Source organism: Trichomycterus rosablanca, chromosome 1 (genome assembly GCF_030014385.1).
Source record: "Trichomycterus rosablanca isolate fTriRos1 chromosome 1, fTriRos1.hap1, whole genome shotgun sequence".
In the NCBI taxonomy this organism is placed as follows: Eukaryota; Metazoa; Chordata; class Actinopteri; order Siluriformes; family Trichomycteridae; genus Trichomycterus; species Trichomycterus rosablanca.
The window spans coordinates 77,084,970-77,101,409 of record NC_085988.1 but is presented as its reverse complement, the minus strand read 5'-3'; the positions used below and the strand labels follow the sequence as shown (position 1 = coordinate 77,101,409).

The following is a 16,440-nucleotide window of genomic DNA, read 5'->3' as shown; positions in this document are numbered from 1 at the left end:
AGCTATATAATTATTTAGCTATTACCATCTCTAACTATAACATATGCTATTTGGCCAAAAGTATTTGGACCCCTGTCCAGGAGCTTGTGACCTCTATATGATACTTTCAGCTATAACACCCACTCTTTTGAGAGGGCTTCTCACAAGACTTTGAAGTACGTCCATATGCTGCTTTGTAAACTCTGTATTCTCCTGAACCCTCTCTGTAAACCAAAGTCATTATTTAAGTCATACCAAATTTATTATTTGGGTAACCACATGGTAGTGTGTGTTGTTCTGATATGAGTGTATCAGGTGCAGCAGTGTTGGTGTTTAAAAATCCATGCAACATCTATACTAAATCCATTTTTCCCTAGTACTGTATTTTGAAATTAAGCATGTTGTCCTTTTTAAATCTAATTGAATCTGAATCTTCTTGGAGATGTGAGAAATCATTTATTTAAACAGAGCAATACATCAGGTACATCACAGCAGATATAAAGCCATTTTAAATTAATACAGGTCACATTTACATTGTTTATTTTAGGAATTTGACCCTAAACTAAACTGGTTAATATTCATCATGGAATGGGTACTCGGGATGATCACTCCACCTTCAAAAAGAGGAACAATAGTTAGTGTATATAATTAAAATTGTTTAGTTCATTCAGCCAGGTTAGAGAATTCCAAGCACTGCACTGTTTTGTGCAAGCATTCACTTAAGTACTCGGTAGCTGGCATGTATTTTTTCTGTTATTAAGTGTAGAAAAATGGGGATGTAACGATACACTCTACCCACAATGCGATACGATTCACGATACTGGGTTCACGATACGATTTTTTCCAGATTTTTTGAAGTTTCCTTTTAATATTTATCTTTAAAAAAAAATACTGTATTTGTGCTTATCTTTTATTTATCTAAATAAATAAAACTGCAACTCCCTGCTGGCGGATGCGCCTATGTCCACTATTAAACCCTTGCAGCTCATTCAAAATGCAGCTGCCCGTCTGATTTTTAACCAACCTGAACACTGCCACATCACCCCACTGCTTCGTTCTCTTCACTGGCTTCCTGTAGCTGCACACATTCAGTTTAAAACTCTGATGCTCGCCTACAAAGCCAAAAATGGACCAGCCCCAAGCTACCTTCGAGGTCTAATCAAACCCAGCTCTGTACCGCGCAACCTCCAAGTCACTAGTCTCGCTCGACTTGATCCTCCACCCAGGACTCGAGGAAGACAAACATCAAAGCTCTTCTCTGTACTGGCACCCAAATGGTGGAACGAGCTTCCTCGGTCTGTCCGAACAGCTGAATCTCCTGCTGTCTTTAAAAACGATTAAAAACTCACCTCTTTACTAAGCACTTAAGCTGACTTGTACTTACGTACGGTGGCCCGCTGAGTCAAAACACAATAACATTTACAAAACAAACAAAAGCTGACAACACAACAACATTAAGGAAAAACGCGAATACAATAAGGACAACACAAAAACATTAAGGGAGAACGTGAATATATTAAGAGACAACGCAAATGCTTTAAGGTGGAACGCAATTACATTAAGGGAGAACACAACAAAATTAGGGAAACATTACAAATCTACACCGGAAATGTGTCTATATAAAAATGGTTTGACATTAATCTAATCAAATGATACAAGATTTAGATGTATTTATTTATTTGCACAATAAAATTATTATAAAAGAAATAAAATTTTTGTATTGTTTTGTACAAGGTTTGTAGTAAGTGAGAGACATTGATGTGTGTATATGAAAATAAGTTTGACAATAATACATCAAATTATATGACACCTTAATGGATTCCTTTTGCACAAAATGTTATGAACATTTCTCAGTTTTTCCATTAGTTTTCTTTAAATAAATAGACATAATCTTAAATTAAAAATTAAATTGCTTTTTAAGTATGTTGCCTATTTTTATGTGTAAGAATTCATAAAATAAGTCTTAAGTGTTTTTTCAAGCACTCATTTAAACCAGAATGCCGAATGTCAAACAAATGTTGAATATTAAACTAATGGGCATGAGTATGTACGCTTAAAATGCTTAATGATAACTAGCTAATACATTGTAAATACTGTTAAATGGTTTATGACATTAAAACATGTTAAACTGTAAAAGCGTGGCACAATATGACAGTCTGTTTAAAGCTCAAGTTAGTTGATTTTGCAATTATATTAGAAATTTGGCAAGCTAGTAGCTGCCTGATGTTTAAAAAAACAAAAAAGCACTATACAGTCAAACCGCCGACACTAAAAAGCTGACTTTTATTTAGAATTACAGCCCTGAACATTAAAGTTAACCCGAAGCCAGATTCTCTTCACTACACAGCTCTGCTTCTTGCTTCTTTTGCTGCAATGCTTATACAGATAAAAAATTATAGAGATGTCCTCTTGTGACCGGGAGCACTTCCATTGTAGATTTTTAATGTTTCCCTAATTTCGTTGTGTTCTCCCTTAATGTAATTGCGTTCTACCTTAATATATTCGCGTTCTCCCTTAATGTTTTTGTGTTGTCCTTATTGTATTCACGTTTTTCCTTAATGTTGTTGTGCTTTCCATATGTTTTTGTGTTGTCCTTATTGTATTCGCGTTTTTCCTTAATGTTGTTGTGCTTTCCATATGTTTTTGTGTTGTCCTTATTGTATTTGCGTTTTTTCTTTAATGTTGTTGTGTTGTCAGCTTTTGTTTGTTTTGTAAATGTTATTGTGTTTTGACTCAGCGGGCCACCGTACTAACGTACTTACTCTTATTCATTCTGTTGTCTACTTAGACCAGAGTAATGAAATGTTTACTATGGAAGCACTTCTGCAAGTCGCTCTGGATAAGAGCATCTGCTAAATGCCGAAAATGTAAATGTAAATGAATGCCCTTTTATTTCTGGGGTAGGTACAAACTATGCAAAATAATGCTTATTGTGTAAAAAAAACTGAAATGAAACATTATATAAATAAATGAATAACACAAATAAAGAAAGTATCCTCACATAAATAAATCTAGCTGGAAAATTCAGATCCGGGCAACTTTATGAAGTGCCGTCAACCAGGCGAGGTGAATAACGCCAGTGCCCTCTGCTGTTTAAAGTGAATATCAATTCATCTTAAATGAATAACTGATTCGAATCGTGGCACATGTGCACCGATTTTTAACTGTCTTGTGGCGCATCGTTACATCCCTAGTAGAAAATCATTAGTATTTTAAATGAAATGGCTCTCAGGTTAGACGGTTAACCCTCTGTTGTTTAGCTGTATGTGTAGATAAAATTTTGCCTCACCTGTAAGTCACTTGAAATAAAAAAATATAGTCAAATGAACAGCTGTTTATATGTTACTTACATGAGCAGCTCCACAAATCTGATGTTCTTATTAAGCCCTTCAATCGCTTTAATTTCATCATCAGTCAAAGTGAAGTCGAAAATCTACAAACAAAAATATTTTGTAATCTTAAACAGGAGCTATTTACAGAGACCAACGATCTGTTGAAACATGCATTCAAATCTGTTTTGATTTTAAATGATGTAGTTCAGCACAAAGTTATGCAACAAGATTCAGAAGAATTAAACAGAATACAAGGGTGTAAAATTAAAAGGGTGGGAGGCTACATCCCCTTGCTGACAGAAATGTACCCTCTGGGTTGCTCAAGTGGCAACGTGTGCCATAAAGCAATAGCAGAAATACACTATATTGCCAAAAGTATTAGGACACCTGACCGTGAGCATGTTGGACATCACATTTAAAAAACAAATGATATTAAAATAGAATGGCCTCTAAGTGATCTTTTCAGCTATAACAGCCACTCTTCTGAGAAGGTTTCTCACAAAACTTTAAAGCATTTGTGTGTGAATTTGTGCCCATTCAGTAAAAAGAGCACTGTATGACTGAGCATGCATGTTGGTCAAGAAAGTCTCAATTGATATTCCAGATCATTCTAAAGCTCTTCGGTGTGGCGGAGGTCAGGGCTCTGTGCAGGACACTGGAGTTTCTTTAAACCAAGCTTTTCTTCATGTCTTTATAGAGCTATCCTTTGGGGTGCTCAGGTGGCAATGTGTGCCATAAAGCAATGTAACATGAAACCAGGGTGGTTGGTGGTTGAATGCTAGAGAGGCAAATTTTCTCAACCATACAACTGCACAAAAACCCCACCAGTAGTTCAGGCGCCTCGACCAGACAGCAGAGGTCGCTATTTTATAGCTATGAACTTGCAAGCAGTCATCCACGACTTTCTGCATCGACCAGGCATAACATTATGACCACTGACAAGTGAAGTGAATAACACTGATTATCTCTTCATCACAGCACCTGTTAGTGGGTGGGATATATTAGGCAGCAAATATACATTTTATCCTCAAAGTTGATGTTAGAAGCAGGAAAAATAGTAAGCGTAAGGATTTGAGCGAGTTTGACAAGGGCCAAATTGTGATGGCTAGACGACTGGGTCAGAGCGTCTCCAAAACTGCAGCTCTTGTGGGGTGTTCCCGGTCTGCAGTGGTCAGTATCTATCAAAGTGGTCCAAGGAAGGAACAGTGGTAAACCGTTGGGTGGCCAAGGCTCACTGATGCACGTGGGGTGAGAAGGCTGGCCCGTGTGGTCCGATCCAACAGACGAGCTACTGTAGCTCAAATTGCTGAAGAAGATACCACAGCATACCTTTAGGGGTCTAGTGGAGTCCATGCCTTGACGGGTCAGGGCTGTTTTGGCAGCAAAAGGGGGACCAACACAATATTAGGAAGGTGGTCATAATGTTATGCCAGATCGGTGTATAGATGAAGTCAAATTCTTCAACACACAGTATAAATAAGGAAAATGTGTGTTAAGTAGGTTGAAGTCAGGGAAAGGCTATTTAAATATGGACAGTTAGTACACTAGTTAAAGACTTCCAGTCAACTGGAACTGTGACAAACTTATCTAAACAAGGACCCAAGTTTAAAATGCACCTACGCACAGTGTGGGGAGGGTAATAGAGGCAAAACAATTCCAAAGGATCATTGTTGGGAAGTTTAAAAAAAGCATTTGGGGTCACCATGCACTGTGAAACTACCATCAGATGCCAGTGTATGCCAACTGATTTGAAAAGCCTGCAAGGAAAAAGCTTATTATTATCTGAGCACAAAGGTATGCACCTGGAGTTTGTTAAACGCTACTGGGACTTTAACTGGAACCAGATTCTACAGTCAGATGAATTAAAATTGTGCTATTTTGCAACAAACACTCAAGATGAGTTACAAAGATGGTATAAAAAGAAGGATGACAACAGTGGGCATCTAGTTCTTTTCAGTGTAAAATGGAGAGTCTTTGATGCTGTAGGGCAGTTCTTCCTCCAAAGGCCCTGGGAACGTCATTACTAAACACAAAATCAAGGTTCTGCCATAGCCATTTTAACCTCCTGATCTAAATCCCATAGAAAACCTGAGGGGTGAGTTAAAGAGGACACATAACCTTGGATGATATAGAGAGATTCTGTAAATAGGATCGGTCTTAATTCCCTGCTTTTTATTCTCCAACCTCAAATATCCTAATGAGAGGAGTAAGTGCTAAGTTGCTGTATTTGCAAGATTAGGTTGTACAAAGTATTAAATGCAAGGGTGCCAATAATTTAGCCTAATGCAGTTTAGTTAAAAATTATAATTTTTGTGTGCTCGGGTGGGCTGGGCACCTACATGAACAATGATTGGCTGTTGTTCATACAGGGTGGGAAGCTGGACCAGGGACTCCTCATTATAGAATTTTGGCCTCTACTGGCTGACTGATGCCGCCTGAACAGAGTCGAGGAATAATGCGTTGATCAGGGTGTGTCTCTCCGTACGCAAAGCTGATCCGCATATTAACTCGCTTCATGCAGTCGGAGGACCCGTGTTTCAGTTGGGCGCTCCTCAGTCAGCAGTGAAGGGTAGTATCGGTAGAGGGAAAGTGTAATGCAATCAGGGTGATTGGATATGACTAGATTAGGGAGAAAAATTGGGGGAAGAATTGCAAAATAATAATAATAATCATTTTTGGATGAAAGAGTAAGGTGAATTTTTAACTTTTATACTCATCTTTACCGAAGGTAGAGACTAATTAATTTTTACACCTGTTAGCAATGGGTATGGCTATAACACATAAAGTTATTACAACCCCTGGCAAAAATTATGGAATCACCACTCTTGGAAGATGTTCTTTCAATTGTTTAATTTTGTAGAAAAAAAAGAAATCACAGACATGCCACAAAACTATCATTTCTCAAACTGTCAACCCTCTGGCATTAAGAAACAATAAAAAAAGAAACAAATATAATAGTTGTGGTCAGTCACAATTGCTTTTTTTTAGATCAAGTAGAGGAAAAAAATATGGAATCACTCAAATCTGAGGAAAAAATTATGGAATCATTAGAAAACACTGCACCATTATTACTTTGTTGCACCACCTCTGGCTTTTATAATGGTTTAAACTCTCTGAGGCATGGAGTTAACTAATGACAAACAGTATTCTTCATCAATCTGCCTTCAACTGTCTCTTGCTGTTGCCAGATCAGCTTTGCAGGTTGGAACCTTGTCATTGACCATTTTCTTCAATTTCCACCAGAGATTTTCAAATGGATTGAGATCCGGACTATTTGCAGGCCATGCCATTGACATTATATGTTTTCTTGAAGGAAAGTTTTCACGTCCTTTGCCCTATGGCAAGATGCATTATCATCTTGAAAAATGAAGTCATCATCACCAAACATCCTTTCAACTGATGGAATAAGAAAAGCGTCCAAAATTTCAATGTGGACTTTGGCATTTATTGAAGACCATCTCCCCTGTGCCTTTACCCGACATGCAGGCCCATATCATCAACAACTGTGGAAATTAACATGTTTTCTTTAGGCAGTTATCTTCATAAATTTCATTGGACAGACACCAAACAAAAGTTCCAGCATCATCACCTTGCCCAATGCAGATTCGCGATTCATCACTGAAGATCACTTTTATCCAGTCACCCACAGTCCACGATTGCTTTTCTTTAGCCTACTTTAACCTTGTTCTTTTCTTTTTAGGTGTTAATGGTGGCTTTTGTTTGGCTTTTCTGTATGTAAATACCATTTCTTTTAGGTGATTTCTTACAGTTCAGTCACAAACATTGACTCCACTTTCCGGCCACTTGTTTCTCATTTGTTTTGTTGTGCATTTTCTGTTTTCAAGACATATTGCTTTAAGTTTTCTATCTTGATGCTTTGATGTCTTACTTGGTCTACCAGTATGCTTCCCTTTTACAACCTTCCCATTTTGTTTGTTCTTGGTCCAGATTTTAAACACAGCTTACTGGGAACAACCAACATCTTTTGCGACATTCCACAATGATTTATCTTCTTGAAGGAGTTTTATAATCCTCTCATTTGTTTCAACTGACATATCTTGTGTTGGAACCATGATTCATGACAATCTGCTTTGTGCAACAGCTCTCCGAGGTGTAAGCACTCTTTTTAAACTGAAGAATAATTAGCAAATCTAATCTGCTGCAGATGTTTTGTTTTTAAACTGCAAATTACAGAGTGATTCCATAATTTTTTCCTCAGATTTGAGTGATTCCATATTTTTTTCCTCTACTTGATCTAAAAAAAGCAATTGTGACTGACCACAACTATTATATTTGTTTCTTTTTTTTATTGTTTCTTAATGCCAGAAGGTTGACATTTTGAGAAATGATAGTTTTGTGGCATGTCTGTGATTTATTTTTTTTCTACAAAATTAAACAATTGACAGAACATCTTCCAAGAGTGGTGATTCCATAATTTTTGCCAGGGGTTGTAATTAGAAGGCCTGGCAAGATATTTTTGGCCATATAATGTGAATGCGTTTCTTAATGTAGTAAGTGATTACTTACACCCCTAACTTTACAACATAAGTTTATGATCTCCAACATTAAACAAACCTGAAAGTTCTCCTTGATGCGGGTTGAGCTAAAGCTTTTAGGAATGACCGCCACACCTCGCTGTACATTGAACCTTAGTGCGACCTGAGCTGTGGATTTCTTATACTTGTTGGCAATGGATACCAGAACCTTATCTTCCAGCAGAGGAGGACACTTTAAATTCACCCTGTCCAAAAGAAACAAAGATAATGTGAAACAATGATACTATAATTACTTAAAATATACACCATAACATTAAAACCACCTCCTTGTTTCTACAGTCACTGTCCATTTTATCAGCTCTACTTACCATATAGAGCAGGGGTATTCAACTAAAATTTAAAGAGGTCCAGTTAGAGAAAATTTCTTGAAGCAAAGGTCCGGAATGTATATATATATTTACATTTTCAGCAGACGCTTTTATCCAAAGCGACTTACACAATGAGCTGAACACGATGAGCAACTGAGGGTTAAGGACCTTGCTCAGGGACCCAACAGTGGCAACTTGGTGGTGGCGGGGCTTGAACTATTCTGTTTAATAGTCCAGTACATTAACCACTGAGCTATCACTGCTATATACAGTATATATATATATATATATACAGTATATATTATAACATAAATATAACATATATATATATAACATATATATTGATATATATTATATATAAGTAGCCTAGTAGTTGTATCAACATCTGCATGTAATCAATAACTGACTGTCAAATCAGATGTTTGTTTATTTATTAGGATTTTAACATCATGTTTTACACTTTGGTTACATTCATGACAGAAACGGTAGTTACTCATTACACAAGACTCATCAGGTCACAAGTTTATATTGAACACAGTCATGGACAATTCAGTGTCTCCAATTCACCTCACTTGCACGTCTTTGTACTGTGGGAGGAAACCGGAGCACCGAAGGAAACCCACGCGGACACGGGGAGAACATGCAAACTCCACACAGAGAGGACCCGGACCGCCCCACCTTATCAAACCTTTCTCTTATCAAATTAAGAGAAAATAAAAATAAATTGTGCTCCAGTGGGAAGTAAGAACAGAAATTAGTCTCTCATCACGGATTAAATGCTGTAATTTCGCTGTACACGTTTCTTTTTTGGAGAGCGCCATTTGTCTCCTGTCTCACTCGTCTTTTTCTCAACTTTCTCCGGCACAATCGTCTGTATCTCTGCCTTCGTTTTTTCTACGTTCGCTATCTTTCTTTTTCTTTCCACCGTCTTTCCACATGTAACTCGCCTCTAACTCTCTCATCTGTCTGCACTGTAGAGTCGCAGTGTTTACCGGCTGGAATGCACAGACTTGATTGGCTGAGTGGTGTCACGTGATAGGTCTGTGCGTTTTCTCATCCGCTAAACCGCTACCGTAAAGACTACAAAAGCTGCGCCGGTTAAAATAGAAGCGCTCCGTCAGGTTTCAAATAATAACTTTCTGTTTTGGCTGTAGGTCCGGGTCCGTATGGGACAGCTTCTGGGTCCGGATCCGGACCGCGGTCCGCCTGTTAGTGACCTCTGATATAGAGCATGTTTGTTAGCCCCCTTTCATGCTGTTCTTCAATGGTCAGGACTCTCCCAGGACCACCACAGAGCAGGTATTATTTGGGTGGTGGATCATTCTCAGCACTGCAGTGACACTGACATGGTGGTGGTGTGTTAGTGTGTGTTGTGCTGGTATGAGTGGATCAGACACAGCAGCGCTGATGGAGTTTTTAAACACCTCACTGTCACTGCTGGACTGAGAACAGTCCACCAACCAAAAACATCCAGCCAACAGCGCCCCATGGGCAGCGTCCTGTGACCACTGATGAAGGTCTAGAAGATGACCAACTCAAACGGCAGCAATAGATGAGCGATCGTCTCTGACTTTACATCTACAAGGTGAACCAACTAGGTAGGAGCGTCTAATAGAGTGGACAGTGAGTGGACACGGTATTTAAAAACTCCAGCAGAGCTGCTGTGTCTGATCCACTCATACCAGCACAACACACACTAACACACCACCACCATGTCAGTGTCACTGCAGTGCTGAGAATGATCCACCACCTAAATAATACCTGCTCTGTGGTGGTCCTGGGAGAGTCCTGACCATTGAAGAACAGGGTAAAAGCAGGTAAAAAAGGTATGTATGGAAATAGATGGACTACAGTCAGTAATTGTAGAACTACAAAGTGCTCCTATATGGTAAGTGGAGCTGATAAAATGGACAGTGCGAGTAGAAACAAGGAGGTGGTTTTAATGTTATGACTGATCAGTGTATTTATTAAAAATAATAGTATAAACTTGTAAACCTTTGGAATGGACCTGGATTACTGATGTATTCTATCCAAAGCAATTTACAATTGTGAATACCAACTGCAAGTGATTAGGGGTTAAGATTCTTGCTTAGGGGCCCAACAATGGCAACTTGGCAGTGGCGGGGCTTAAACCAGCAACCTTCTACACACTAGTCCAGTCTCTTAACTACTGTGCCACCACTACCCTTAGAAAGAAAAATCTGTCCATGTGAACCATGCCCTGTTTAGAACAAATTAAAGAGGAAATACACAATATTGCCAAAAGTATTTGGACACCTGATTTTGAGTTTATTGGAAATCTCATTTAAAATACAAATGATATTAAAATAGAGTGACCTCTAAGTGAGCTATAACAGCCACTCTTCTAAGAAGGTTTCTAACAAAACTTTAAAGTATGTGTGTGAGAATCTGTGCCCATTCAGTTAAAAGAGCATGCATGTTGGTCAAGAAAGCCGCAATCAATGTTCCATTTCATTCTAAAGCTCAATGGAGCCTATCCCAGCTTTTCAATGGGTGCAAGGCACACAGTAACACTAACACCCTGGAGTGTCTCCAGTTAACCTGACTGCAAGTTTTTGGACTGTGGGAGGAAACCACAGCTCCCAGAGGAAACCCACGCAGACACGGGGAGAACAAACTCCACACAGAAAAGAACCCAGACCGCCCCGCCCAGGGATCAAACCCAGGACCTTCTTGCTGTGAGGCGACAGTTCTACCCACCGAGCCACCGTGCTGCCCTTGATGGATTCCATTTAAGTTTATTTCTTTGAAAAATGATATTGATTACAATGTGTAAATGTAGAAGTTAAAAGTAAAAGGATGCTCTACCAGGATGGGTCTCTGGAGGTTCCTATGGGACTGTATCCAACAATGACAATGTCCTTCTGCTTACAGTATTCCATCATTTTGGGCTGAGTGAAGTAGGGGTGGCATTCAATCTGTTGTTCAAAAGCATGAAACAAACATAAAAGCAATAAATAGTTTGAACTTGCACACATAGTGATTATACACATACTGACAATCACATGTGATTTTACACTGTTTATTACAAACGGTGCAACTGTTAACCATTCCGCCATACAAAATTTCATTGTACCTGTGTATAGTGACAATAGAAATTCTATTCTATTTATTTAACATCATGTATTACACACTTTGGTTACATTCACGACAAAAACAATAGCCACTAATTACACAAGATTCATCAGTTCACAAGTTAAATGTCAGACACGGTCATGGACAATTTAGTATCTTCAATTCACATCACTTGTATGTCTTTGGACTGTGGGAGGAAACCGGAGCTCCTGGAAGAAACCCACACAGACATGGGGAGAACATGCAAACTCCACACAGAAAGGACCTGGACTGCCCCATCTGGGAACTAAACCCAAGACCTTCTTGCTGGGAGGCAACAGTGCTACCCACTGAGCCACCGTGCCCCCCATTCTATTCTATGATGCCCCATTGTTTATATATGTTTAGGTTCATACATTTAGTTTCAATCATTTAGATCATTGTATCACTGATCACTGTTATGTGTAATTCGGTTTTGTGATGTGGTGTGTATGTGTGTGTGTGTGTGTTGTTACTGCACACATGATGGCCAATGTAACTTCTTGGACATCACATAGAAAACCATGGGCATCAATCTGAAGTCATCACCTGTCCACCTTGACTATAACAGCATTTATGCTTTATCAAAGCTTTGCAGTTTGATTGTGGGATATTGTGTCCGTTCTGTTTAACAGGATTTTCATGAAAAGACCTGACTTGAAATTGACATTCCAGTTCATCTTAATGGTGTTTAGTGGGGTCAGGGGGCAAGGATCTGTGCAGTCCACTGATGTTTCTTCATACCTGACTCTCAAGAAAGAGAAAGAACAGGAAAGAACCTTGTTGTCCTTTCATTTGTCATAAAGTTAAAAACATTTATTCTATATGACTATTATATAGACATGGTATTGGGTTTGCCTGAAACATGTCACCTGAGGTTGATTTTGGCAAGTTTATTGGTGTCAGACTAGCCATTTGGGAACTGTATACAGGAACATAGTCAAATTGGCTTATTTAAAATCAAATTGAATTATTAGGAGGGGGTTCCTATAAAGTGTTTGTGTAAAGTAACAATAAAAAATCTCACACAGACTGTTAATTCTAACAATAAAACAAATCTAACAACAGTTTTGATTAATTAAAGTACATTTGCAACAAATTTCCCGACACATTTGTGATTTAATTAAGTGCTGCACTGTTAAAATGATTACCTGGTTTGAAACTGGTTTGTACTTTAGACCTGGTTTATTGAGGATTAGTTCCAGCTGCCTCTTATTGAAGTTTGACACACCGAGAGACTTTACCAGCCCTGCATCTTTACAGGCTTCTAATGCCTAAGGAAGAAAAAGAATGATGATAAATATAAACAGAAAATAAGTACAATCATTATTAGAAAGACATTTTTCAGTCGTGCAGATCATGCATTAACATCACGGAACAGCATTATTGAAAGAAACTGCAAACTGCCACCTTTAACATACAGGAGCTCACAAATACCAAGCAGACCCTCCTAGATTTAAAGTAACTGGGATAAAATCACTATCACTAAATAAAATGCTAAAAAACCTTTATCCAAAGTGACTTACATTACAGTTACAGTATACAGTCTGTGCAGTTGAGGATTAAGCGCCTTGCTCAAGGACCCCACAGCAGCAACCTGGCAGTGGTGGGGCTTGAACCAGTGACCTTCTGATTACTAGTCAGGTACCTTAACCACTAGGCTACGGCTTGCCCGTATCAGAAGGTAAACTGGCTACTCTAAATTAATGAAAATATTGTAGATATCACAATACATTATAAATAGGATTCAAATGTATAGAGTAGCAACATATATCTATAGAATAGTGATCAGAGCACATGGCCTTGCTCAAGGGCCCAATAGTGGCTGCATGGCAGAGCTGGGTTCAAACTCTCAACCTTTCAGTTGATAGCCCAAAGCCCTATCGGCTAGGCTACCACTGTCCCCAAAAAAACGCAATACCCCACTACTAGAAATTATAGGGTATTTAGGGTATTCGCAGGGGTCAGCACAGCCAGAGTGCAATGGCTGAGCCTCACCCTGGGTGAACCACCTTTTAGATCATGGTATCTCCCTTGCCAGGTATCATGTTTCATATATGAGCTTTGTGTCCTCTTGCTGTTGATGGATTTTAGACAAGCCTCATAGCATCAATCGGACCCTAAGATTTTGGTTCAATATTTCTCACACTGCCAGTTCTTTGTCTGTTGTCTTTGGTCGGAGCTACACTAAATTAGCTGCTCCTGTGAGCATGTCAGATTGTATGTTCCAAAATCAGCAATTATTAATCACAACCAGAGAAAATCTTTTACAGTGAGCAGTTTCGGCTGTGACAGCAAAACTGTGTGATTATAGCCCAATAAAACCAGCTTCATGCTGGTTTAAGTGAATAAGTGGTACAGTAGGTGTGTGATTCCCTTCGATAGATTTGCCCCTGTCCAGTTTGTCAGGGTTAAGTTTAAGCCCCTCATAACTATGATCAGGATTAAGTAAAGCATTGTACTGTGCAATACACTTACACTGGGAATAGGCAGGACGTGATATTAAGAGTCAAGGACAGAATACAAGGGTCAAGATCTTATCTTTTTCATACCTCCCATGTGGCACAAAGGTCTGTCTTGTGGTAGATATGCTTTCCATTCTCGTCCTTTGGATAGAAGGTATCTCCAGGCTGGGGGATTAAAGACAAAATCATGAATAACTTTTGCAACATTTTATACAGTATATTATGATAATTATCTATCTATCTATCTATCTATCTATCTATCTATCTATCTATCTATCTATCTATCTATCTATCTATCTATCTATCTATCTATCTATCTATCTATCTATCTATCTATCTATCTATCTATCTATCTATCTATCTTTTAACACTGTGTTTATTCTTGTGAGTTATATTCATGGCAGGAAAGGTTTATGTGGGTGCTTTGTATCTGTTACGTAGTCTCTGATATTATATGTGTATTCCTAATTTAGTACTTGTAATGAAGTTCAAAAGTTTTTCTGTTTTTCCAAGGTTAAAAATGTCTTTCATTGTTCCGATTATGGATAATTTTTGTCTTTCCCTTTGGTATTTAGGGCACTCAGTTAGTATGTTAGTATGTGTTTAATTGTGATGTGTAATTGGCAGGATTCACATTGTGGGGCATCCTCCCCCTTTTTATGATCATTAAAGGGTGGCATGGTGGTAAAGTAGGTAGTGCTATTGCTCGCAATTCCCCAGGGTCTTTTCTGTGTGTACTTTGCTTGTTTTTCCTCTGGGTGATCAGGTTTTCTCCCACAGTCCAAAGACACGTGGTCAGGACAACAGGAGCTACTAAAATTGCCCAAAGTGTGTGTGTCTGTCTGACCTGTGAAGGACTGATGACCTGTCTAAATGAATGATTAATAATTAGTGAATATTCTTTGCATTCTAACAATGTGTGGATGATGTATGACCTTAAAAGCAATGGGGAGTTCAATGATATAGAGATCCACGTAGTCCAGCTGCAGGGCTTGAAGTGTTCGCTCCAGTGCAGGTCGTACCAGCTCTGGTGGGTGAAATGTATTCCATAACTGGCACAGAAAACAAATTATACACACATAGGCCTGATTAAATCTAATTAAATTAGACAGATTTCTGGAAAAAATGAAAACGTATGTCATAGCAAGTCAACAAAATAAACCTGCCCTTTACCTTCCCACAGTAGAAAATTTCTTCTCTTTTAACCGTTCCGTCGGCTATTTTATCCCGAATAGCTTGGCCCACTTCATGCTCATTAAAATAGACCAAAGCTCCATCAATGTGTCGGTATCCAGTCTCAATAGCCAGCTTGACTGCTTCATATGTGGTTCCTTTAGGAGTCTATCATAAGCAAGCGAACAGCTTAAGGTCAAAATTGTTTTAATTAAAAAGATCAAATGCCTATTAAAAGAATATCATTGCTCCTTACCGTCCGAGGATCTCCATAGGTTCCTATACCCATGAGAGGCATTTTGAAACCATTACTCATGGTGACAGATTGATTTTCAGCTGTCAGCTCCATAGTTTAAACCGTCACTCTGATTTGCTAGGCGAACAACAGAGAAAAAGCTTCTTTAAGGGTACACCATTCCGCTCTGCAAGGAAACCAATAGGCAGAATCTATCTACCCAGGTTAATCAGTAATTGTGTTTTTAACTTTTGCCCATGGCCATTAACCCCAGCTCTGGCTGTTCAGAGGAGGTGCAATATATGAACAAATACAGTAAACCATAGATTAATGAGTTTACGGTGTCTTAAAAAGTTTTCCCCACATTACTGTTTCTCTTCTGTCTTCTTTTACATGTTACACTTATTGTTAAAAATTTTTTAAACCTTTTTTTTATTTCAGGCAGATACAATCTGAGTAAACAAAATACAGTTGTTTTTAAAGGTTCCAAATATCCTCTCCTTTTGCGGATAATGAAATCTATTATACTATACACTGATCAGCCATAACATTAAAACCGCCTACTTGTTTCTACTCACTGTCCATTTTATCAGCTCCACTTACCATATAGAAGCACTTTGTAGTTCTACAATTACTGACTGTAGTCCATCTGTTTCTCTACATACTTTTTTAGCCTGCTTTCACCCTGTTTTTCAATAGTCAGGACCCCCACAGAGCAGGTATTATTTGGGTGGTGGATCATTCTCAGCACTGCAGTGACACTGACATGGTGGTGGTGTGTTAGTGTGTGTTGTGCTGGTATGAGTGGATCAGACACAGCAGCTCTGCTGGAGTTTTTAAATACCGTGTCCACTCACTGTCCACTCTATTAGACACTCCTACCTAGTTGGTCCACCTTGTAGATGTAAAGTCAGAGACGATCGCTCATCTATTGCTGCTGTTTGAGTTGGTCATCTTCTAGACCTTCATCAGTGGTCACAGAACACTGCCCACAGGGTGCTGTTGGCTGGTGGACTATTCTCAGTCCAGCAGTGACAGTGAGGTGTTTAAAAACTCCATCAGCACTGCTGTGTCTGATCCACTCATACAGGCACAACACACACTAGCACACCACCACCATGTCAGTGTCACTGCAGTTCTGAGAATGATCCACCATAATACCTACTCTGTAGTGGTCCTGACCATTGAAGAACAGCATGAAAGGGGGCTAACAAAGCAGGCAGAGAAACAGATGGATTACAGTCAGTAATTGTAAAACTACTTCTATATGGTAAGTGG

The 16,440-nt window shown here is 38.8% G+C and overlaps 1 protein-coding gene across 1 annotated transcript; it reads right to left on the bottom strand.

Moving 5' to 3' along the window:
• Positions 1–412: 412 nt before the first annotated feature.
• LOC134324855 (aldo-keto reductase family 1 member D1-like) lies at positions 413–15,349 on the bottom strand. The gene is made up of 9 exons (XM_063006739.1): positions 15,184–15,349; positions 14,928–15,095; positions 14,690–14,806; positions 13,842–13,919; positions 12,441–12,563; positions 11,005–11,114; positions 7,887–8,052; positions 3,330–3,412; positions 413–593 (listed from the first exon to the last, which is right to left on the bottom strand). Exons 1-9 carry the CDS (start codon positions 15,274–15,276, stop codon positions 551–553), a joined length of 981 nt encoding a protein of 326 aa, XP_062862809.1. The 5' UTR covers positions 15,277–15,349; the 3' UTR covers positions 413–550.
• Between the last annotated feature and the right edge of the window lie 1,091 nt (positions 15,350–16,440).

Excerpts from the sequence above, each read along its gene's own strand:
- LOC134324855 (XM_063006739.1), bottom strand. The coding sequence starts at position 15,276 with ATGGAGCTGACAGCTGAAAATCAATCTGTCACCATGAGTAATGGTTTC. Across the intron at positions 14,807-14,927 it reads AAATTTTCTACTGTGGGAAG|TTATGGAATACATTTCACCC; the intron begins GTAAAGGGCAGG and ends TTTCTGTGCCAG. Across the intron at positions 594-3,329 it reads AGATTTGTGGAGCTGCTCAT|GTGGAGTGATCATCCCGAGT; the intron begins GTAAGTAACATA and ends CTCTTTTTGAAG.